A 26,026-nucleotide genomic window follows, 5' to 3' on the forward strand; every position below is an offset into this window, starting at 1 on the left:
TGCAATTAATATATATACACAGAAATTTTTACATGCAGATCACACAAATTCTTAGAAGTTAAATTGTTGGGTATCAGAACACAATTTTCTTTTTTTCTTTTTTGGGTTGCACCCATGGCATATGGAAGTTCCCAGGCTAGGCATCAAATCAGAGCTACAGATGCCAGCCTAAGCCACCCACAGCCACAGTAACACCAGATCCGAGCCTAGCCTGAGACCTACACCACAACTCACAGCAACGATGGATCCTTAACATGAGCGAGGCCAGGGATCAAACCCACGTCCTCATGGATACTAGTAGGGTTCGTTAACCACTGAGCCACAATGGGAAACTCCCAGGACACAAAATATTTTAAAGTAATTGATACCAACTGCCATAATGGCCTTCAGAAATTTTAAATCTTTTTTACACACCATCCCTTAATGGTCTGTGAGAATGCCCACCTTCCAGCCTCACTAAATTTTTTTTATCTTTAATTTCTAACTTCCAAAAAATGTTACCTTGTTCTGTGTTTATCTGAATAATACTACACATTTCTCACTTTCCTAACTTAGTTTGTAGTTCTTTCATGAATTACCTATTCATGGTCTCTGCCAACATTTTACTAGAAGATTGGTTTACTGATTTTTAAGATATGGTTCTAACATTTGCTGCAAAAAAGTAAGTTTTTAAAATAAATATATCCAAAATTCAACCAAATTGTTGGCAGTGCTAGATAATAGCTGATTTTTACTTTTTTTTTGTCTTTTTAGGGCTGCACCCACAGCATATGGAAGTTTCCAGGCTAGGGGTCTACTCAGAGCTGTAGCCGCTGGCCTACACCACAGCCACCTGCAACGCCAGATCTGAGCTGTGTCTGCGACCCACACTACAGCTCACAGTATCACCGGATCCTTAACCCACTGAGCAAGGTCAGGGATCAAATCTTCATCCTCAAGGATGCTAATCAGATTCATTTCCACTGAGCCTCAACAGGAACTCCCAATAATAGCTGATTTTAGAATGTAAAAATCAGGTTTAGCTGAAATGGTCCCCCAATTTACCAATATTCCTATACTTCACACAATGTATTTATTTATTTTTTTTTATTATTATTTTTGTTGTTGTTGTTGCTATTTCTTGGGCAGCTCCCGCGGCATATGGAGGTTCCCAGGCTAGGGGTCGAATCGGAGCTGTAGCCCCTGGCCTACGCCAGAGCCACAGCAACGCGGGATCCGAGCCGTGTCTGCAACCTACACTACAGCTCACGGCAACGCCGGATCGTTAACCCACTGAGCAAGGGCAGGGACCGAACCCGCAACCTCATGGTTCCTAGTCGGATTCGTTAACCACTGCGCCACGACGGGAACTCCACAATGTATTTATTAATTACGGAATCACCTCTAATGCCAGCTTTGGATTAAAAACATGGTGCCTAGAATGTCGATCACTTACCTCTCTTAAGTTCACTCTGAAATGCCATTACAAGCATCAAAACCTATCTTCAGTTTCATGACAAAGCCTGGCTGGCTTCTCTTTAAAGGAGAATTTAAGGTCACCTAAACTAGTTTTCAAAGTGTACTCCCCAGACTAGCAGCATCAGCATCACGTAGGAATTTATAAGAAATGCAAATTCTTGGAGTTCCCGTCATGAAGCAGTGGAAAACAAATCACTAGGAACTTTGAGGTTTTGGGTTCGATCCCTGGCCTCGATCAGTGGGTCAAGGATCCAGTGTTGCCCTGAGCTGTGGTGCTGGTCGCAGACATGGCTCAGATCCTGCATTGCTGTGGCTGTGGCATGGGCCAGCAGCTGTAGCTTCGATTAGACCCCTAGCCTGGGAACCTCCACATGACATGCCATGGGTGCAGCTCCTAAAAGCAAAAAAAAAAAAAAAAGCAAATTCTCAGGTGACCCCCATCAATATGTTTTACAAGGTTTCCAGGTAATTCTGATGCATGCTAAAATTTTGAGAACCATCACTCTAAATAAATTTAGTATAAAAACATTTAATCTGGGTTGCCTTGTATACTCAAGTGTTCTTTAATAAAGGATTTGGGCAAAGTTAATTCCCCTACAAACAGTAGTAAGAAACCAATGATTTTCATTTTTCCCCAAATTAGAAAAACCTACAAAGAAAACTGAAAATTGGATTTTAACTTTATTTTCTATAAACAGAAATCCTAAAACCATGAAGTGTTTACAAAATATTTTCCCCTAGAAGAATCCAAAATGTACCATGTAAAACTAGGTTAGAATATGTCTTTCAAATAAGAAACTGGATTTGTTTCATAGTACATACTATCTCATGTTCCTATTCCCACATGGAACTACAGTCTACATCATTTTTAAAAATTTAATGAACTAGCACATTAAAAACATGGCACCTACAGTTACTTAAATATTTGTGATCCAGTGAATATAATAAATAAATAAAAACAATTCTGAATGACAGGATAATGGGTGAACCGTGTTTGGTTTTGGTTTTCTGTTTTGTCCCCAAGTTTTGTATAATAAGGATTACCTTCATAATTAAAAGGCAAAAAAATCAGCGATCATATACAACAATAAAGCAAATACACCTACAGAATATCAATGTTTTTAAATTTTACCAGTGTTCACTGGTAATCTTTCTTTCCTTTATCTATATATGATAAAAAGTTTACACGGTGCTGATTTAAATACCTGATAACCAGACCTCCTGCCTTCAAGGAGTTCATTATAGTTTGAAACTAGAACTGAACATATCATGACTATGAGCCCAGCAACAAAGCCAGGATACTAAACTACAGTAGCTATTTTCCTCTCTATCTGGCTCTCCCCTCAAATAACAGAGGAGGCAGGCACTTAAGCTTTGCTAATCACAGTATCCCACTGTCTAGCCAACAAAGAATGGTCCAGGAATTGGACAAGTGATTAATTTCTGCAATTCCTCCTTTGATTCTGAGTTCAAAGGGTATCCTTCTCATTACTGGCTATGTGGGCCAGTAAACTCATTTGTTTTAATTTGATTTGAGGTAGTCTAAGTTGAATTCCTATTCCTTGCCACCTTGAATATTCCTGAAGCACTTACTGACACAATTTTTATATCTGTAATAGAGTGAAAATAGTGCATAAAATTCATAGCCTACATATAAAATCTGATCTGTTCTTAGAAGGCAGTCACCAGGTTTTTCTCCCTCTGACTAACCACCATGAACTTTGTTTTAAGACCCAATATCTGATGAAACTGACATCCTACATCACTGTTAATTTCTTTTCCCTCCCAAGACTATCAGTTTCATCTTCAATTGTATTGTTAACGATCTTACAGAGAAAAATGTTTTGAAAAAATTTTAAGTTTTTTTTTTTAATATCCTTTCTTTTCCCAACCAAAGGATAATTTAAATAGATTTTTCTAAACTGTCAAGAATGAGAGAAGGAATAAAGATCTAATCATATTTAAAAGTAAAAATTTCACTTGTTTACCTTGTGATTTCAACTACAGACGGTCTAACTTACAATGGTTCAACCTAAGATTTTTCAACTTCACAATGGGGCAAAAGCATTAGTCAGTAGAAACTACACTTCAAATTTTGAATTTTGGAATTCCTGTCATCGCTCAGCAGAAATGAATCTGACTAGTATCCATGAGGATGCAAGTTCAATTCCTGGCCTCACTCAGTGGGTTAAGGATCCGGCGTTGCTGTGAGTTATGGTGTAGGTTGCAGATGTGGCTCAGATCCCGCTTTGCTGTGGCCTAGGCTGCAGCTACAGCTCCAATTCAACCCCTAGCCTGGGAACCGCCATAGGTTACCTGTGCAGCCATAAAAAAAAAAAAAAAGGAAAAAAAAATGTTGAATTTTAATCTTTCCCTGGGCTAAAGATATGTGGTATAGGAGTTCCTGTCGTGGTGCAGTGGCTAACGAATCTGACTAGGAACCACGAGGTTGCAGGTTCGATCCCTGGCCTTGCTCAGTGGGTTAAGGATCTGGCGTTGCTGTGAGCTGTGGTGTAGGTCGCAGACGCGGCTTGGATCCTGTGTTGCTGTGGCCAGCGGCTGCAGCTCTGACTGGACCCCTAGCCTGGGAACCTCCATATGCCGTGGGAGCGGCCGTAGAAAAGGCAAAAAGGCAAAAAAAAAAAGAAAAAGAAAAAAGAAAAGAAAAGATATGTGGTATAATCCTCTCTGGTGATGGTGGGGAGATGCCTGGCTCCCAGTCAGCCAGTGAATCACAAGAGCAAACAACTGATAGACACGAGCATTCCTTACCCAGACCACCATTTTGTTTTTCACTTTCAAGTACAGAATTCAGTAAGTAACATAAAATATTCACCACTTCACCATAAAATAGGTCTTGTATTAGATAATTTTGTCCAACAATTAGCTATTTATTAGTGTTCTGATCATGTTTAAGGTAGATTAGGCTAAAGGTCTGATGTTTGGCAAGTTAGGTGCATTAAATTTATTTTCAACTTTCAGTATTTTCAACTTACGATGGGTTATTTAGATGAAGTTGAGAAAGATCTGTATTTATCATTTCTGAGTAACATAAAAGTTTATTTGCAATACCTTTACTGAGAATTCATCTTTGGCACTGTAGTCTGTGTCAATCATTGCACAGAACTGAAATTACAGCTAAATAAAAAAATGAATGATCAGTTCCCGTCACGGCGCAGAGGAAACGAATCTGACTAGGAACCATGAGGTTGTAGGTTCGATCCCTGGCCTTGCTCAATGGATTAAGGATCCGGTGTTGCCATTGCAGTGAGCTGTGGTGTAGGTCTCAGACGCAGTTCAGATCTGGCGTTGCTGTGACTCTGGCGTAGGCCAGTGGCTCCAGCTCCGACTGGACCCCTACCCTGGGAACCTCCATATGCCTTGGGAGTGGCCCTAGAAAGATAAAAAAGACAAAAAAAAAAAGAATGAGTCAAGACCTCAACCTAACACATGTAACTAATCTAAATAACAATAATATACATCATGTACAAGGTACAACTAACAAGTTATGGGTAATGTTAACAAGAAAGAACTTAACATGATGGACAGCACAGCATAACACTTCCAAAAACACCCAAAATGTTCTGTAGCCAATTTTAAACTGCCTTTAGGTACCATCGTACAAACAGAGCCACCTTGCTATTTATCACACCTCAAAAACCGGTTTTGCACAATGTGACAGATCCTTTGATTTATTAGACTTTTCCATGACTTTTGGCTGATAAAGTCACCAAATGGGCGGCAAAAAAAATGAATTAAAAACCGTCATAGTTTTTGTTATTTAAGTAAATGTGCTAAAGCTCTGAAGCTCAAAATCACCCCAAGGAGGTTACTTTAAATGCATGGCCCCAGGCCTTCAAGGTTGTGAGTCTGTGTTTAATTTCTAGAATATGTTTAGAAAACAAAACCAGAAAATGAGACTACTACTTTTTAAGGACAAATTTCCTCAATCCATTAACTTTATAGACAAGACACAAGCACTAATGAGCAAGGATATGTATTAGACTCAATTGGAACAGTTTTAAAGGTTACTCCAATTCAAACTTCCAGTCTTCACCTATTTTAAATACATTTACTAAACCCCTGCCAAGTGCCTGGCACTGTAAAAATTAAAGGTATGAAAAGAAAGACCATGCCCCCCAAAACGGTGAAAACATAACAGAGGTAATCAATGAAAACACAGTCTGAATATTTTGCCGAGGTCTACATGATTGCAGGGTGATGGTAAGGCTTCTGAGACATCTAGAAGGACAAACAGGAGTCAGCCAGGTTACAGAAGGAAAATGTGGCATTTCAGAAGACATCCAGAGGAAAAGAATATGTGAAGGTATGGAAATGATACATCATGGTCCATGCTAAGAAAACATCAAGCTGTTTGATATGAAACATACTGTCTCTGGAGGGCAGATGGGGTCATGGTAGGCTACTTCCAAAAAATTCTAAAGAAACAAAGGGCCCAAATCAGAAGCCCCCTGTGATGCTCAGGATTTGGACTCTATCCTAAAGGCAATGAGAACCAGAAGATAATTTAAGCTGTCCAAGTGGAGAGGCCCAAGAACCAGTTGGAACTGTTTATCATGTGTATGTATGAATGGGGGTGGTGACTGGTAGTAATAAATAGTATCTGGGAATCACCAGCCTGTGAAGAGAAGAGGAAGGGTATGGATGACATCTAAAGAGAGTGAACAGTTAAAAATGAGGTAGGAGGGGGCAAAAAACTAACTTGCATCAATCAACCTGTGACAATAAACCCTACACTGAAGAATCAAAAAGGTCTAATTTAAAAATCTCAGATTTCACTGGGAACTACGTCAAGTCACTTATGATGGAGCATGATAATGTGAGAAAACAGAATGCGAACATGTATGTGTAACTGGGTCACCATGCTGCACAGTAGAAAAAAAATGTATTGGAGAAATACTATTAAAAAATAATAATTACAATAAATAAACACATAAATTAAAATAAAATACAACCTCAGATTCAGGGAGGAAGGCCCGATATACCCCACAGACTATCTATTTCCTCTAAAAAGCATTTATGGTCTCTACCAGGTACTCATTTGTTCCATACCTACTATGGTGTTCACACCACTGGCCATCTTTTTATGGTCTTAAAATTTCAACAAGTTTGGTAGGTTCCTTGAGAGCAGGAATTTTCTGTTTATTTAACCAATGCCCTGAAATATAAATGACTGGTGAACAAACTACTTGTGAGGGGCGAAAGTATGCTCTGTTCATATACACCAGAAAGTTCCACACATCAGGTTTTATTCCTTTCCCCTAATAAACGTGTGGATTTATACTGTTGCTGGGAGATGGCTGTGTTCAAGAGTATAGGTAATGAACAGATGTTGAAGAGCGATCCTATCCCTAGAATGTGTTGGGGCCTGCAAGCAAAGTTGAGCTCTAAGATAATCTTAGAATAAAACTACACTGGTACCACTCACAACAACATAGATATTCGCAAACATTAACAATAAGAGAAAGAAGCCAGACCCAGGAGTGTATATACTCTATGACTCCACTTAAATAAAATTCAAAACCTGGCAAAACTCATGTGCGATGTTAGAAGTTAGGATCGGGATGGGATGGGCAGAAGTACGAGGGGCTTCTGAGGCCTGGTAATGTTTCTTAATCTGGGTGCAGGTTACAGAGGTATGCTCACTTTATGAAAGTTTGTCAAGCTTTGTAATTGTGATTTGTACACTCCTCTGTATGTACACTGTTTATAAAAAGTTTACTTAAAAATAAATAGGCAGGGAGTTCCCGTCGTGGCGCAGTGGTTAACGAATCCGACTAGGAACCATGAGGTTGCGGGTTCGGTCCCTGCCCTTGCTCAGTGGGTTAACGATCCGGTGTTGCCGTGAGCTGTGGTGTAGGTTGCAGACTCGGCTCGGATCCCGCGTTGCTGTGGCTGTGGCTGTGGCGCAGGCCGGTGGCTACAGCTCCGATTCAACCCCTAGCCTGGGAATCTCCATATGCCGCGGGAGTGGCCCAAGAAATAGCAACAACAACAACAGACAAAAGACAAAAAAATAAAAATAAAAAATAAATAAATAGGCAGGAAGTTTCCTGGTGGCCTATCAGTTAAGGATTTGGTGTTGTCACTTCTGTGGCTCGGATTTGATCCCTGGCCCAGGAACTTCCACAGGCTCTGAGCGCAGTCAAAAATAAATAAATAAACAGGCCAAAAACAAACAAACGAGGGATGTTAGTGATAGAAAGCATAAAGATGTCACAAAAAGAAAAGGCCCTGGCAATAGAGCAAAAGATCAAATGAGAGTCACAATGATTGTAGAATCTTTTAGTTCAAGTTGTAAAGGAAACATTTGGAGATCCGCTATTACCTAAAGACCTTAAGAACTGAATTAGTGCTGGCAACTATTTTGGTAAACTACAACCACTTGGAGTTTCTTCAGCATCTACGGAAGCACACTATAAATATATGATGCATGAAAAAATAATATATAACCAAACTTCCCATCCTAGTAACAGCTGACCCTTGAACAAGAGGGGTTTGAACTGCACAGGTCCACTCACACATGGATTTTGTGGCCGGTCCCAGAACCAATGCTTCTCAGCTACTAAGGGACAACTGTTATTTGGATTTTTGACTTTTGCACATGGGAGTGAGAACTGGCAGCTCTTAACCACCAGTTTGTTCAAGGGTCAACTGCAATACGATATTACCAGCATGATGGCTGGCCGGAATTTAGTCTACAACACACAACTAAAAGTTGAGTAGTCTATGCAAAAAGCCGGAGTTCCCATCATGGCTTACCAGCAACAAATAGAACTAGGATCCATGAGGATGTGTTTTCAATTCCTGGCCTTGCTCAGCGGGTAAAGATCTAGCATTGCTGTGAGCTGTGGTGTAGGTCGCAGATAGGGCTCGGATCTGGTGTTGCTGTGGCTGTGGTATAGGCCAGTGGCTACAGCTCTGAATCAACCCCTAATCTGGGAACCTCCATATGCTGTGGGCGAGGCCCTGAAAAGACAAAAAAAAAAAAAAAAAGATATATGCACAAAGCCTCCAATTCTAAATTGTCCCCAGCCAAATAAGCTAATTGGCACAGGTAAACCTCCAAAAATAACTACCCCCTCGCTCCAAAAGAAAGCAGCAGTAGTGTTTCTTTTTTTTTTTGTCCCAGGCAAGGGGTCAAATCGGAGCTGTAGCCTACACCACAGCCACAGCAACATCAGATATGAGCTGCAACCTACACCATAGCTTACAGCAACACAGGATCCTTAACCCACCGAGTGAGGCCAGAGATGGAACCTGCGTCCTCATGGATACTAGCCAGATTCGTCTCCGCCGAGGCACAATGGGAACTCCGCATTAGTGTTTTCTAAAAGGCAGGTGTGTATCTCAACACTGTCTTTATTATAAAACAGCCACCCTACCACCCAGTTCTCATCATTCTGCAGAATTCCCTAACCTGCTTTGATTTCCTCAGAGCACTTGTATCCAGCTGAAATTACCTTATTTTTCTGTTCACTTGTTTAATGTTTATTTTCTTTTCCTCTCCATGGTACTTTAAGCTCTATGAGAACAAAGATCTCGTCTGTCTGTACACCACTGCTGTACATCCCAAAGCCCAGATGGCTGTGCACTCAATAAAAACTTGTCAAATAACCACAACTACCCAGGTAATTTACTTTAAGGTCACCGAGTATACATAAGATCAAGTCAGTACCAATAAATCAGTTAAGTCCAATGTAGTAGTAAACACAAAATAAATTATCACTGTTTCTGGGTAAGAAGAGTGATCTCTAAAACCGTACCTGCTTTTGTACCAGCTTCAAAGCTGAAAGGTTTGACAAGGTTTGATGGTTTGGAAGACAGGTAATTTTTCTATGTATTTTATGGAGAAATTTCATGAAAGACAAACACTACAATAAAACCAATGGGACTGAAGGAGGAAAACCACTGTGGTGGATGACCCAGAACCGTTCGTGGGAAAGGGCCTGGCTCTGCTCCAGCCTGTACACCCCCTCTGCTTCCTGGGAGTCTTCCTATCTGAAAAGTATCACAAGATGAGGCACTTCTCATGCTTCCAGCAAAAACCAAAACTTTCACGTTTTACTAAGTATGTGTTTTCCCCTAAAACTTCTAAGGTACTTCACAACTCCTCAAGAGACTTTTGAGTTATGAGAGTATCTGAATTTAAAGGGAGAAAAAGTCCAAAATTACAACTGCAAAAAATCAGGGAATTCCTGAACAAGGAAAATGTTTTACACAAAAACAAGTGAGTTAAAACTTCCCATTCAAATCCTAAGTACCAACTTCTTTTTTTTTTTTAAGCCACACAATCTTACCATACATCTAAAGCAAATTCCTCACTTTCACTTGTCTATAAGTTCTAAATGTAGTACATTTGCAGGGGGGTATTCAATGCAGCACTGTTATCAAAGAGCCATTTATCATGAAGAGCTGCAGCAATGTTTAGGTAGTTTTTATTTTACAATAGAGATCACTGCATTCAGATATAACAGGATCAAAAGTAAAATATATTTTATTTATCACCAAGTCTAAGAAGTTACTCTGCCCAACACTCAAGAACTTCAACTTAGCAGAATGGTTAGATAATTTTGTGAATTTGTAGTTTTGTTGGTTTTTTTCCTTTTAAAAGCTAGCATCCTCTTTCCTGAGACTGGCAAAGCAGGCTGGGAAATACTACTTTAGCTATCACCTAGGAGAGAGGTAGCATTTCTCCCCCCCCCCTCACCTCCTTCCATACATATTCCTTTATTTTCTACCTTGAAAAGCTCAGAATACAGCAGCATGGCAGGGAGGCAACTTTTCCAGCTGCAGGTGCCTGCTCCATGCTCTAATGTTAAAGACTCAGTAAAAGTGTATCACAGAACTGGCACAAAGAAACCATTCAATGTGATAGAAATGCCCTAAAATTGGTTTGCAGTGATGGTTGTACAACTTTTTAAAATTACAAAAGTCACTGAATCACAATTATACAATTGGTGAATTTTATGGTATGTAAATTATGTCTCAATGAAGCTATTAAAAAAAATAACAACTAGCAAAGGGTAGAGAGAGGAGCGGTATAGGTGGGGAAAGGAATATATTTAAGAACTAAAGATGACTAAAACAAAATTGATAATACATCCAAAATAAAGATCTCTACTGTCCCCTGAACCTCCAAGTAGCCGATTAAGTGTTGCCTCCTTCCCTTAATACATTCCTTTGGAGCCTCTGACCTTTCATTCTGCTCTCTGCTGCTACGAAAAGAAGAAAAGACCTTTCGAATCACTTTCAAGACTCCACCTGCAGAATTAAATTTATCTGGTACACATGGCAATAACAGTGAAAGATGGCAGGTAATTTTGTAGAAATCAATTCTTCCTCTCCAGAAGAATTGAGGGGAGAGGGAATTCTTCTAATTGATGCCCAAGTCAGACTGCTCAGACCTCCCACAGCACTTTATTTATACCTCTCCTACAGCCTTGGCAACTTGGACTGTAGCCATTTCTGTACGTATCTTACCAACCTTTTAACATCTCCCTCCTGTCTCCGATGTTTTGAGCAGAATGTTTCACATCCTAGGAGTTTAATAAATGTTATCTGGATGAGTGGCAATATTTTCCTAATCAATTAAGGAATGTCAAATCTATTCTCAAAGGGTAAATATATATATATATTTTTTTTAAAAAAAGGTAAATACATTTCTGTATCTTACTGGACTACCGCTAATTCAAAGCTGACTTCCTTGCTTGATTGGTAGGTAGATACTGGCAATAACAACGAAAAAATGAATGAACTCCAAAATTACCATTGGCTAGCCACCAGTGAGGCTGTTATAATACAAAACACCAGCTCAGAGCAATAAAACCCAATTTCAATACTGGTCAAGGGGTTAGAAGTCCTTTTATTATCTAAAAATTCTAAAAATTACAAAATTTTGCCTATTTCCCAGCATCTAAAATCTAACAAGTTTTCCACTGGCATCAACAAGTCTGATTAAAACTACACAAGGCAGCACATGTCAAACACTGGTGCTATCAAGAAAATTACAAAGCCAAAGAAAAAACACAGCAGTAATAACTACTATCACAGAAAAATTAACCAACAGTTAATACACTGGACAGCACAGCACAAAAACCTGTGAAATTCATCCTCCCTTAAGAAACCCGTTCACAGTTTACAAAAGGTGAAAACAGTTTCTGCTGCGGTGCAGTGGTTAAGGATGCAGGGTTGTCACTGCAACAGCATGAGGCACTGACTCTGTGTGCGCACTGCTTTGGCACTGCTGTGGCACGGGTCTGATCCCTGACCTGGGAACTTCCAAATGCCCTTAGTGCAGCCAAAAAAAAAAAAAAAAAAAGCCAAAATGTTATTTGCTTTCTAATTAAATGACATAGAATATCTAGAATAAAATCTTTCATGAAGACTTACAGATCTCACACACCAATATACTGACAATAACATAAAATAAGTATCATGGGAGTTTCTGTCGTGGCGCAGTGGTTAATGAACCCGACTAGGAACCATGAGGTTGCGTGTTCGATCCCTGGCCTTGCTCAGTGGGTTAACGGTCCGGCGTTGCCGTGAGCTGTGGTATAGGTTGCAGACGCGGCTCGGATCCCGCGTTGCTGTGGCTCTGGCGTAGGCCGGTGGCTACAGCTCAAATTAGACCCCTATCCTGAGAACCTGCATATGCTGCGGGAGCAGCCCAAGAAAAGCAAAAAGACAAAAAAAAAAAGTATCATGAATTGCTAAGAATTTAACTTCTCAGGTCTCTAAAAATGTGTGTTCATCAATTCCCAATGTGGTGAAATTGGATCAGCGATGCAGGTTCAATTCCAAGGCCAGCACAAGTGAGTTACAAGATCGAAAGTTCCCACAGCTGCCTCATAGGTCGAAACTGCGACTTGGATATGATCACTGGCCCAGAACTCTACATGCCACAGGGCAGCCAAAAAATAGTAAAATAGAATAAAATGTATGTTAAAATTCTACACAACCACAAACATCATAAAATGACATTAAGACTCTTAAAGAAGTTCCCATATGGCTCAGTGGAAAGGAATCATGAGGACGCTGGTTCAATTCCCGGCCTCGCTGGGTTAAGAATCCGACGATGCCACGAGCTGTGGTGTAGGCTACAGACGCTTGGATCCCAAGTTGTTGTGGCTGTGGCGTAGGCCTGTGGCTACAGCTCCAATTCAACCCCTAGCCTGGAAACCTCCATATGCCGCAGGTGCGGCCCTAAAGAAACAAACAAAAAAAAAAACTCCCAAAGATAGTAGGTGAGTATTCTAGTCCTGCAATATTTTCATTACTAATGTTTTTTAAAAGTGAATTCCACTGTTGTCTGTGACTGAAGATTTTTAAACATCTATAGTATTTAAAAATCATGCTTCCAAAAAACTGATGAGTCAGATTTTTTACATGTGTAGAGTAGAAACTGAAATGTATTTTATTGTAATTATTCCCAGCAATACATCGGATGTGAACTTTTGAATTTGCTTTAAGTTTCTCTTCACCAGTAAAGTTCTCAAGTTCTTAGGAGTTTCCTAGCCATTTACTTGCACATCATCTACGGTAACACTCAAAGCAAAACCACAATAAAGAGGTTTGGCCTCTGAGGGATTCTACATGTAAAAAAACATTACTCATAAATAAAATACAATCACTATTGCTTTAAATAACAAATACATTTCTCAACTTTGATGACATTTGATGGAATTCCCTGTTTTAGAGAGCAAAACAGAATCTATTAAACTTCCAATAAGTGTTTTTTATTTTAACTGAATGTGTTCTATGATAATACAAAATATTGGTATGAATTTACTTTGAAAATTACCATGGAGGATAAATTAGAAGTCTGAGATAAATATATACACACGTCTCTACATAAAGCAGATAACCAACCAGGATCTACTGCATAGCACAGGGAACTACTCAATATTTTCTAATAACCTATAAGGGAAAAGAATCTAAAAAAGTGTGTGTGTGTGTGCATCACTTTGCTTAACACCTGAAACTAATACAACATTGTCAATCAAAGATACTTCAATTAAAACAACCAACCAACCTATAGGGAAATATTTTTACTTCTTAAGTATTTTTATTCAAAGGTCTCATTATTAGTTAGTGGAATTCACAGAACTGTTCCTCCAGTAATTGGGCCAATTCATCCCACAGCTGCCTCATAGGTCGGATATGTGGCTTGGTTATATTCTTCAGATTGCCCAATATCTTATTTATTCCCAAATATAAATAAAGCAATCAAACTCTAACAGGACACATTAGTCAAAGAACAATATCCAGTTAAAACTGTGGAGGTACTACTACTGCACAGTCACGCTGGACCACCACCAATTCAAAAACAAATACCTGATGAGATTTTTGGCAATCAACTTTAAAGATGCACCAGGAACTCATTGATTCTGTTTTGCCTTCCCTCTCTCTCTCTCACTCACACACCCCAATTCCTGCCCATTCAATGACATAAACAGTAGTTTAAATTCAAACACTAAAATCACAGAAACAAATACCGGAAGACCAGAAGACTACAAAATCAGCTTTGACATTTCATTCAAGTATATTTAAATGTTAAATCTGCAGTAGTTCAACTCGTTTTGATACCATGCGGTTTACTACCTTCATCAAAATAAAAAGGAATTCCTTCAACATTCTTTTCACTTAATAAGGCTTTAAAAACAAACTTCAATATAATCACAGTATTTATTTCACATTTTACAAAAACCGTCTTCCATCACCACTCCTCAGGAGCTAATCAGAAAAAAACACACAAACTGACAGTTCAGTCTTCCAAAAAACGCTTTCTTTATCTAACCCCAGCATTTATTTTCAAGTGCAAGGAAAAAAAGACATTTGCAGTTCAAGACAGTAAAAACAACCACCACGTTGTACACCATGTTACCGTACAAGCACCACCAAATTTCTTAGAGAAAAATAATTCAGGACAGGCCAATTAAAAACATTCTGAACACGGCAAAAGTAAAAGATCTTATGTCCTACAATCCATAGCAAAGGTACAGCTGCTTCTCTTTTGGAGCCAATACCAAAAGCCAATGGATACAAGTGTCAAATAAATACAGCGTCTGTTTGAAATAAGACGAAACCTGGAAAAACTCCCTTCCATAAATCATTCTGTGAACACGAGGCTTTGCACCCAACATGAAATACACACAACCAAAATCACACATCAACTACTCCCCCCGCACCCCCCCCCAAATGTAGAAAAAGCCGTAATCAACAAGTTGGAAAGAAGGCAAAAAGTAGAGCTCACAACCCTCTCCCCAACATTAAAAAAAAAAAAAGTCTTATAACAAAAGGTAACACATCTCAAATACCTGGTGGAGGTGCCTTTCCTCACATCGCAGATGCTGCATTTAAAGGCTTCGGCGCTGTTTCTGAAGGTGCAGACGCTACAATCCCAAAAGCCTTCGTCTGCGGCAGGTTTTGCTTGTCTTTTTGGCCTTCGGAGGAGTGAGGGAAAGGGGAGGGAAGAGTCAGGGAGCAGGAAAAAAGGGGAGACAGCAAAACACAGGCGCTGGTGAGCCGTCGTAATTTCGCAGGAATCCAGCGCTGGAAACTTCGCTCGGACGACCACCCACCCACCCTTTTCGGGGCCGAGGAGGGACCGGGGAAAGGGACGGGGCGCCCCCAACGGCACCCTGCAGCCTCTGGGCCCGGGCCGTGCAGCCTCGCACAGTAGGCGGCGGCGGCGCCCCGGGAAGGGCCGCGGCGGGCGCAGGAAGCGGGCGGACTTGTGGACTTGAGCGTGGGGCTGGGGGGGCCGGGAGGGGAGCCGCGGGCCGGATCTGGAGGGGGCGCGCAGGGGCAGCCCGAGGCCGCCGGCGGGGAGTGGGCCGGCTCCTTCCCTCTCCCCTCCCATGCTCGCGCCCTCCCTCCCTCCCCACCTGGTTAAATCTCCCTTTGTCTGGGAGGAGTGGCGGCGGCGGCGGCGGCGGAGGGCGGCTAAGGAGGAGCCGCCATGGCTGCGGCGCGCACGGCCGCCGGCCCCGAGCGAGAGCGACACCGCCTCCCGCCGCCGCCGCCGCCGCCGCCGCCGCCACCGCCCGCCGCCGCCGCCTCCCTCCGCCCCCGGATCTCCATCTTAGCAGCGCCTCCCCCCGCCCCGGGTGGCTCCGGGGCCTAGTCGTCGCCGGCCCCCGCCCGCCCCCAGCCCTCCCTCCCCTTCCGCCCCCTCAGCTCGGAGCAGGTACCTGGTCGGGCTCTTCTTGTCGCCCATGGTCATGGATGGGCTGTACCCCCGCCCCCCCCAAAGCAGAAACCGGCGCCGCTCGGAGGAGAAACGCCGTCCGGGGAGTCGTCGCGGACCGGCCCCCCTCCCTCCCCCGCGCCCGCCCGCCCTCAGCCGCTGGGGCTCTAGCTCCGGCCGCCGCCGCCGCCGCCGCCGCCGCCGCTGCCAGTCTCCGGACGAGACTAGTCCCCGCCAGCGCCGCCTCCGCCGAGTGACTGACGAGGGGCGGGGCCGGGCGCCGCGCGTCACGCGCTGGGCGGCCAATGGGAAATCTGCGGCGGACGCCGCGAGGGCGGGGGCGGGGCGCGGGGGAGGGCGGGGCGTGGCGGACGTGGGCCGGGCCGTCGGTGTGCGTGCCCGGGAGTGTGTGCGCGCTGGGGGCGCGTGCCTGCCGGTGGCCCCGCCGGAGCGTGCGAGCCTGGCGGGGCGCACGTGGCCGCGCTCGGGAGCCGGCGCCGGACTTCGGGCCCCGCGCCGCCGCCCCGTGGTAGTGTCGTGGATACCTCGACCCCGCAGCCACCACGAGGAAGTAACTGCGCGCAATTTGCGTGCGCCGCTGGGGTTTGTAACAGCCGCGACGCTAGGAATACCTCGAGGCTTGCAATGCCCTGGGAGCTGGCAGGGCCTCTTTTGGTACGGGTTTCCCCACGCCCTTCTACTTCTCTACCACGCGGAGCTTTGTATTTCCCTCCAAGTCCCTGCCGCTAGCCAATGCACCGTCCAGAAGCCCCTTCCCAGGCTCCTGACACAGGAGAGAACTGTGCAGAAAGGGTGTGGCACAACTAAATGTCCCCCTGATACCCGACACTCAGCTTCTGCTTGAGCCCCCCAGAGCCTAAATAGGGCGTTTCCCTAGGGAAATTGCTGTTCAAATCCCGGCGGCTACATGCCGGCAGTTTAAACCTTATGCCTCAGCGCCTTCATTTCCAAAATGAGTCTAGTAACCATCCTCCTCGGCTTGTTTGGAGAACTCAGAGACGAAATGCAGGAAGAGCAAGCAGGTTAATGCCCCACACTTAATACAAAGTATTAAGCCCCACATCAATACAAAGTACTGGGTTAAGAACTCTTACAACTGGGCCTGGGTTGTGCACCATTTCCCCTGCTTTAGAAGCTTCTTGGAGTCGAACAAGTAGTACCCTTTACTTCCCACCGGGCTCCAAGAATGCTTGCTAGATTGGCTTGACTGTGACTCAGTCCCCTCTGCCCTCAGGCAATGGGGCGGAGGGGGGGGGGGGAATCGTGGTAGGGGGAGGACCACAGATAATAAGACAAAAGGCTGGGCTGGGCTGGTCCTGGGTGGGGGGAGGGACAGGGTCAAAGGATGATGCTAGAAGTTGGGGGTGGGGATAGGGGAGTGGCGGGAAGATAATATGGGCCCTTAGTTTCCACTGAGAACCCCCATTCCCAGTTTATATGCAAACATAAAGTGAGTTATTATCAAAACTGCCCCATAAAAGGGAAGCATTCCAGGGCAGGAGACCAGGGAGGCTCACGGAGACTGAATGCCCAGGGAGCAAGAAGTCCTAGGATCTGTCCAGGGATCAGAAGGGAGTGAATAAAAGAGGGAGGGATTGTGTCAATGATAAGCTTGATCAGCACACGCTGTTCTTTCTAGGCAGGCACACCCTGGAGGGCCGGCAGGGACAATACTGTTCAGCCATGGTCAGCAAACTCCCAAACTTCAGGGAGGAAAGGAGGAAGAGGAGGAGGAAGGTGTGGGGCTGAGGGCCAAAGAGGCCAGAGAAAGGCAAGGGGCATGCACACTAGCCATGGCCCAGTGCCTGCAGCCTTGGCCTCTAGTGTCTGCCTGGCATGCTCCCAGAACTCTGCCCCTAGTGTGAAGGTACTGAGAGAAAAGGGGCATTAAGAAATCCCAGCTGGAGGAGTAACCTCTGGGGAGGAAAACTGGGTAGCTGGGAGCTACAGGTAGTAGCTTGATTATTTATCTAGAGTGAAATGCACTCTAATTGTTTTGTAGCTCCATGAACTTTTATGTATATCTGCTACATACACCTTTGCATGCACCATCCAAATCAAGATATAGAATATTTTCATTTTCCCGGTGAGTTACTCCCCTCCCTGCAGATTAGCTTTGCCTGAACGCATGGGTCATATGGTATGTACTGAAGTATCTGGACAGCACCTTTTGTTCAACATAATATTTGTGATACTCATCCAGAGTGTTGCCTATACCAGTAGTTCATTTTTGTTAGCTTAAATGTGTAGATTTCCATTCCAAATTCATTGTCATTTGGTTATCCTTAGGAGACTGACTTTTTTAGTATATTTGAGTGTGTGTGTGTGTCTTTGACTTGTTTTACCTTTTCAAAAAAAAGAAAAAGTGGTGTTCTCATTGTGGCTCAGCATATTAAGAACCCAACATGGTGTCTGTGAGGATTCAGGTTCAGTCTCTGTCCTCACTCAGTGGGTTAAGGATCTGATGTGGCTGCAAAGCTGCGACTTAGGTAAAAGATACAGCTCAGGTCTAGCGTGGCTGTGTCTGTGGCTGTGGTGGAGGCCTGAAGCTGTGGCTCTGTTTTGACCCATAGCCTGGAAATTTCATATGCCCCAGGTGTGACAGTAAAAAAAAAGAAGAAAAGAAAAAGTTTAAAAACTGGTTTTAAGGAGTTCCCTGGTGTCTTAGAGGGTTAAGGGCCTGGTCACTGTTGCAGCACAGGTTCAGTCTCTGACCTGGAACTCCCACATGCTACAGGCATGGCAAAAAAAAAAAAAAAAAAAAAAAGTGGTTTTAAGAAAAAAGTTCCAGAACAGAGAACTACTTTCTAGGGACATATCAGACCCATACATCACCCTGTGGTTGTAACTGTAGAAGCTCTATGTTCATTCACATGTGGGAGGTAAATATCTACTGAAAGTCTCCTTGTAGTTACAGGAGCCAGAGAAAATTGCTTCTGGAGCAGTGTGCTGAAGAACAGCATAGCTCTAGGCAAAGCCTCAGACTCTGATTCTAGAAGCAGTGGTTTCAGGTTGAGCTGAGTGGGAAACAAATGTTACCTTGAAACAGTGTGGAGTGAAAGGATGAGTGGGAGTTGACAAAGAGCCACTCTCAGGCTCCTCTGTTTCTTATCTTGGACTTTGAATTCATGTTTCATTGAAAGGAAACTTTCCTTTTTACTTTACTGCTTTAAAAACTATTAGAAACCCATGGTTTTAGAATAGAGGCTGATTAGAAGCACTCACCAAGAAATGTCTAGTGCAAATGATGCACAGATACCATGGAGCACATTAAAAGACCTTTAACATTTTGCCTCCTTTCCTGGCATTCACTCCACTTCAGTTACACAGGCTTCCCAGCTGTTCCGGGAACAAATCATGCTTCCTACCCCAGGGCCTTTGCACTTGCTCTTCCATGTGCTTGGAATGCTCTTTCCCCAGATAACCCCATTTTCAGCTGCCTTACCTCCTTCATATCTTTGCTCAGAAGTCACATTCTCAGTGAGGTTTTCTCTTGTCACCAAATCTAAAAATATCATCCACCAGCCTCCGTGTGTCCCTTAATTGCCTGACTTTTTTCTTGTTTGCACTTATCACCATGTAACATACCATACTTATCTTGTTCAGCAGATCTTTGCCCTGTGGGATATAAGCTCTATAACAGCAAGGAATTTTTTTCCCCTTTTTGTCCCCACCCTGACCACCACCCCCACACCCAACACGCACACACATACACACACACACTGTTTTATATAAATGCCTAGAACAGTGCCTGGTAAATAAGCACGGAAGAGAATTTCTTTGATTTAACAGTAATTTATTGAGCAGCAACTCAGTACTTTGCCCCCAGCCCAGGACTGGAAGATCAGATCAATAAGATAGACTTGATTCCTCATCTTTTGGAGCTTACATTTAACTTGAGAAGCCAGACTTTAGCCAAGTAATTAATTATTATTGTGACAACTACTACAAAGACAAAGTATAGGATGCAAGGCGAGATTGCCTAGGAGAAGAGAAAGGAAAAACACTTAGGGACCCAGAGCTTTGGAGGAGACGAAGGCAAGCAGCTGTGCCAGGAGCCCGGTGGAGAGGAGACATGGGGCCTGCAAGGTAGCCCCCACCCACACCCTGCATGGCTGGGTGGGCTGAGATGGGAGTGGAGTCTCCAGCCCGAGTTCCCTGGAAGCCATTGATGAGTTTACCTAGACTCCATCTGCCTAGGACTGTCTGTGGTCAGCCTTCATGAACGTGGGGCTGGGAGAAGCAGACCCTTTGGCTGGGGGAAGCAGGGAGGAGGAAGCAGGGAGGAGGACTTTTCCATTGGCTTGAGAGTTGGACTAGAAGCGCTGTTTGAAAGGTGCTTCCCTCCTGTCTTTTGCTCAAGAAAGAAGGGAAAAATACCAGTGCCTTTCAAAGGAAGGGTCTGGAATGGCATCAGCTTAGCTTCCTCCTGCCTTTTAATTTGCAAATGCTGCTCCCAGGCAGAAAACCTAAATCCAAAACCGAGACTGTGAACTTTAGCATTACTCAATGAAGGTATTATACACAGGAGTTCCCCCCGTGGTGCAGTGGGTTAAGAATCTGACTGCAGCAACTCAGGTCAATATGGAGGAGTGGGTTCGATCCCCAAACCAGGGCAGTGGATTAAAGGACCTGGTGCCACACCTGTGGCTTGGGAACTTACATTTACCATGGGCACTCGGCAATGAAAAAAAAATATTACACGCAAGTGAGAGAAAAAAGCCTTTCTTCACCCATGTTATACCTTTCTATAATCTGAGTCCAGACTGTGGTTTGGTGTGAGGTTTTTACCAATCTGCTGTGAAATGAGAAAACTAGAGGGTAAATATATGAATACTTTCCTACATCCAAGTAAATTACCAATGAGATTGTTCTTAGCAAAGACCATTTTTCATTCTGAGATCAAGTTCTTCCAAAGTTTTTTCTTTACTTGGAGGGTTGAGTAATTTAAATGCTCCTTTCTTTTTTTGTTTTGTTTTGTTTAATGGCTACACCCTCGGCACATGGGAGTTCCCAGGCCAGGCGTTGAATCCCAGCCACAGTTGCAACCAATGTCACAGCTGCAGCAACATCGGATGGTTAATCCACTGTGCCAGGCCTGGCATCGAACCCACACCTCAACAGCGATCTGAGGCACTGCAGTCAGGATCTTAACTCCAAATGCTCCTTTCTTTAATAGAATGTTGGCAATTGTAGACAGTATTTGCCATGCTTAAAATGTACTCCGTTGACCAAATTGCAAGGGACAGTTCTCTGTTGGCTTCCTAACCCTTTCTCCTCACCAATTTCATTCTTGATGTTTTTAGTGTACCAAGATCTAAATAATTTAAATGAAACTTTCCAAGGTAGTGTTATTGAGGGGAAAAGGAAGGAGAAAACAGTATCACTTGGTGACTGAAAAAATCACCCAAGAAGAACAGAAGCTAGAAAGGTTAAGATTACCATCATAAGTCCTAAGATTTAATGCCCTACTTTGCACTGGATGTTCTTTCAGTGCTTTAAGAGAGACAATGTTTCTTTCTTTTTTAAAATTTCATTTATTTTTGCTTTTAAGGAATGCACCCACAGCATATGGGAAGTTCCCAGGCTAGAGGTCAGATTGGAGCTGTAGCCGCCAGCCTACACCACAGCCACAGCAACACAGCATCCAGGCTGCGTCTGCAACCTATACCACAGTTCACGGCAACACCAAATCCTTAACCTACTGAGTGAGGCCAACAATTGAACCCGAATCCCCATGGATACTAGTCAGATTCGTCACCACTGAGCCACGATGGGAATGCCAGAACAATGTTTCTTGTAACAACTGCCTGGAATGTCTTAGGAACTGAGGAAAACCTAGCTCATTTCACTGAAAAATTCAGGCCTGGAGCTCCAATTATGGCTTAAGACATAGTGTCCCTGAGGATTCAGGTTCGATCCCTAGCCTCACTCAGTGAGTTAAGAATCTGGCATTGTTGCATGCTGCGGTGTAAGTCACTGATGTGGCTCAGATCTGGTATTGCCGCAGCTGTGGTGCAGGCTCCAGCTGTAGCTCCAATTTGACCCCTAGCCTGGGAACTTCCATATGCCACAGCTGTGGCCCTAAAAAGAAAAAAAAAAACAAAGAAAAGCTGAGGGCTGTGCTGGTATCACTGGGGCCATCAGTGAAGAGTTACTGAAGATGGAATTAACTTCTAAAGAAACAGCACTGGAGTCAGAAAGAAGTGCAGCTTCCCTGACCATCTGTGTTTGAACCTTTACCAGATTTTGCAACCAGCTACAGTGTCACCTGTGCATGTGCTTATCAAAGAAATGAAGTTTTATTGATCTGCTTCTTGCACAGTAAAAAATGTCACAAGTCAAATTTGTCCTGGGTTATGCCTCACACCATTTACTAAACTTAAGTCAAAATAGATCTTAGAACTAAGTGTAAGACCTAAAACTATAACACTTCCCAAAGAAAATATAGAAGAAAACCCTTGTGGCCTTGGCCAAGATTTCTTAGGTCTGATTAAAAGAAAAAAAAAAATGACCCATAAAAGAAAAAGTTGGGGAGTTCCCATTGTGGCACAACAGAAACAAATCTGACTAGTATTCATGAGGACATGGATTCAGTCCCTGGCCTTGCTTAGCAGGTTAAGGATCTGGTGTTATCATGAGCTGTGGTGTAGGTCAGAGATATGGCTAGGATCCTGCATTGCTGTGGCTGTAGCATAGGCTGGCAGCTGCAGCTCCAATTTGACCCCTAACCTGAGAACTTCTATATGCCACGGGGATGCAGCCCTAAAAAGAAAAAGAAAAAGCACTGGAAAATGAAAAAAAAAAACAAAAAAAGTCAAAGATGGCAAGAAAATATTTGCAAAACATATAGATGATAAAGGAATTGTATCAGAATAGATGAAGAACTTTTATGATGCAATTAAAAAACAAGCAACCTAGTGAAACATAAGCAAAAGATTTGAGTGGATGTTTTATCAAAAAAGATATATGAGAAATTCCCATCATTGAGCAGCAGAAACAATCCAACTAGGAACCATGAGGTTTCTGGTTTGATCCCTGACCTCCCTCAGTTGGTTAAGGATCTGGCATTGCCGTGAGCTGTGGTGTAGGTTGCAGATGTGCCTCAGATCCAGCGTTGCTGTGGCTGTGGTGTAGGCTGGCAGCTGTAGCTCCAATTGGACCCCTAGCCTGGGAGCCTCCATATGCCATGGGTGCAGCCCTAAAATATTTAAAAAAAAATGTTTTTAAAGATACATGAATGCTTAATAAGCATGTGAAAAGACCCTCAACATAATTATGCATTAGGGAAATGCAAATTAAACCACAGTAAGATACCACTGCACAGTAGCATGGCTAAAATAAAAAAGTCCTGTCATTCCCAAGTGCTAAGGAGAGTGTGGAGCTGCCCTCATGCAATGCCAGTGGGAGCACAATATGGTATGATTCCTCTGGAACAGTGGTTTGACAGCTTCTTATAAAGCTAAACACACACGTAACATATGAGCCAGCAATCCTACTTCTAGAAATTTACCAAGAGAAATGAAGACATATGTTCATACAAAAGCCTGTACTCAGATATTTATAGCAGCTTTATTCTTCATCACCAAAATTTGGAATCAACCCAAGTGCCCTTGAACTGGTGAATGAGAAACAAAGAGTGGTCGGTATGGCCACACTGTGGAATACTACTCAGCAAGGAAAAGGGATAAACTACTGACACACGTGAATCTCACATCCATTATTCTTAGTGAAATAAGCCAGTCTCCAAAGGTCACACAGGGTGTTATTCTATTTATGGCACATTCTGGAAAAGACAAAACTACAGGGATGGAGAACAAATCAGTGGTTGTCAGGGCTTTGTATGGAGGGCATATTTAACTACAAAGGGAGGAATAGCAAAATAGAATTGGGAAAGTGATGGAAATAATTTGCATCTTGGTTGTGGAGGTGTCTACAAGAAAAAATGCACTTTTTCAAAACTCAGACCTAGGACAAAACTGTAATTCAAAAAGATACATGCACCCCTGTGTCACAACAGCCAAGACATGGAAACAATCTAACTGTCCATTGACAGAGGAATGGATTAAGAAGATGTGGTATATACATGCAATGGAGTACTACTCAATCATAAAAAATGAAATAATGCCATTTGCAGAAGCATAGATACAACTAGAGATGATCATACTAAGTAAAACAGATCAGAAAGAGAAAGACAAATACCATATGATATCACTTATATGTGGCATCTAAAATATGGCACAAATGAAACCTATCTACAGAGCAGAAACAGACTTACAGACATGGAGAACAGACTTGGGGTTGCCAAGGAGGAGGGGGGAAGGAGTGGAATGGACGAGGAATTTGGGATTGGTAGATGCAAACTATTACATTCAGAACAGATAAACAACAAGGTCCTTCTGTACAGCACAGGGAATAACATCCAATCTTCTGGGATAGAACATGATGGAAAAGAATATTTTTTAAAAATGTATATATATGTATGACGGGGTCACTTTGCTGTACAGAAAAAATTGGCATATTATAAATCAAATATAATAAAATTTTTAAAAATTTCTTAAAAACTCAGACCTATGCGCCAGAAAAAGTAAATTTTACTGTACATACATTATGCCTCGATAAATCTGATAATTTTGGATTGAAAATTTCCCTAAGCTTCTGCATTTCATATTGCCTGCCCCCTATGTAGTAATAACCACAAGAGCTAGTGTTCTGTAGTTGTTTTTTGTGCCTAGCACTATGGGTAATCCTGTGCATTCCTAAGTGTTTTTTCCAGTAATTCCCCCAGTTACTCAGGCCTTAACCATTGGAGTCCTGCATACTGCCTCTCTTTCCCTTATACCCCACCTCCTATCCATCAGCAGATCCCTTGCACTTGACGTTCAGTATATATCCTGACTCTGATCACTCCTCAGCATCTCCATTGCTTTCACTCCAGTCCAAGCTGGGATCACTTTCCAGCATCCTTACTGGCTCCCTAGGCCCCCTCTTGCTCCTGGTACCTGTTAGGATATGTTAGGTTATTCTATGGTTACTGCTCCCAGATCTTCATGATTTATCCGATGAACAAAGGTTGATTTTTCTCTAGGGCGACATGCTCTCTACCAGCCCCCTGCAACTCTGTCCCTGTCTCCTCCCAGAACCCAGGCTTCACCTCCAATATTGTTGTTTGCCAAGACAGAGGGAAAAGGCGCTCTGGAGGGTCTCGCACTGGCAGTAGCCTGGAAGTGAGCCTTATGATGTCTGCCCCCAGCTCAATGGTCACAGTCTTATGCACCCCGCCACTTGGCAACAGGAAGTGTAGCCCACCACATGCCAGGAAGTGCAGGAAGTATTTGGCGATCAGCTTGGTGATTACCATAATTCTTTAAAGTCTTTTCTCCAAATTGGAGTCAGAGGATTTTTCTAAGGTGTAGGTGACAAAGCCTCTCCCCTTGCTCAAAATCTGCCAATGACTTCTCATGAAATTTAGCTTAAAACCCAGAATCTTGACCCTGGTGTTCAAAGCTCACTGACTTCATCCACTGCCAGCTCAGCTCTGGGCACACCAGGGCTTGCAGTTTCCTGTCAAGCTCCTCCATCCCTTAGGGCCTCTGCACCTGTTCTTCCCGAGGATATTCCCCTGGCTCTCTTTCATTGCCCAGATGTCTTCTCAGTGCCCTCTCTTCTGAGAAGACCTCTCTGCCTAAGCTATCTTAACTTGGCACCCAGTTGGTGCCATCTCCTCATCCTGCTTTATTTTTCTTTACATCCTTATCATGACGAGGCATTGCATGATGGATTATTTATTTTTGCTTTACTCCTCTACTAGAAGTTAACTTCTCTCAGAGGACAATGAGTTTGCTTTGTTCCATTCTGTATCCCTAGTGCCCAGAACAGTGAAGCAAATGTTCCTACGCATGGTAGGAACTCAAAAATTATTGGTGAAATGAACAAAACACCAAATGATCCAGTGGGGTAAGAACTATTATGACAACCCCCACCACCACTTCTTTTTTCTATTTTGGGCACCCACGGCGTTTGGAGTTCCCAGGCCAGGGATAGAATCCAAGCCAGAGCTGCGACCTACACCAAAGCTGTGACAATTCTGGATCCTTAACCCACTGCACTGGGCTGGGGAATGAACCTGCTTCCCTGGGGCTACATTGTCAATCTTGATCTCATTGCACCACAGTGGGATCTCCTATTATGACCCTATTTGATAGATAAAGAAACTGAGTGATGTGCCCAGAGTCAGGGACAGGGTTTGAATGCAAACTCAGCATCTGATTCCTCAAATCCATCCCTTCATCAGTGCTTCTAGAACACAGCTTTCACTGAAAAAAGAAGCAGGTA

General features: G+C 43.2%; 1 protein-coding gene across 1 annotated transcript in view; it reads right to left on the reverse strand.

The window, feature by feature from the left end:
• Window positions 1-15,899, reverse strand: part of RYBP (RING1 and YY1 binding protein) — an 83,466-nt gene extending 67,567 nt beyond the window's left edge. Inside the window, exons 1-2 of the mRNA XM_047779226.1 lie at window positions 15,675-15,899; window positions 14,799-14,924 (exon numbers count right to left, since the gene is read on the reverse strand). Of these exons, the coding sequence (XP_047635182.1) occupies window positions 14,799-14,924; window positions 15,675-15,706 (158 nt within the window). The 5' untranslated portion in view covers window positions 15,707-15,899. The remainder of the gene's footprint in view (window positions 1-14,798; window positions 14,925-15,674) is intronic.
• Window positions 15,900-26,026: the final 10,127 nt, after the last annotated feature.

The sequence above is a fragment of the Phacochoerus africanus genome, chromosome 1 (assembly GCF_016906955.1).
Source record: "Phacochoerus africanus isolate WHEZ1 chromosome 1, ROS_Pafr_v1, whole genome shotgun sequence".
Lineage (NCBI taxonomy): Eukaryota > Metazoa > Chordata > Mammalia > Artiodactyla > Suidae > Phacochoerus > Phacochoerus africanus.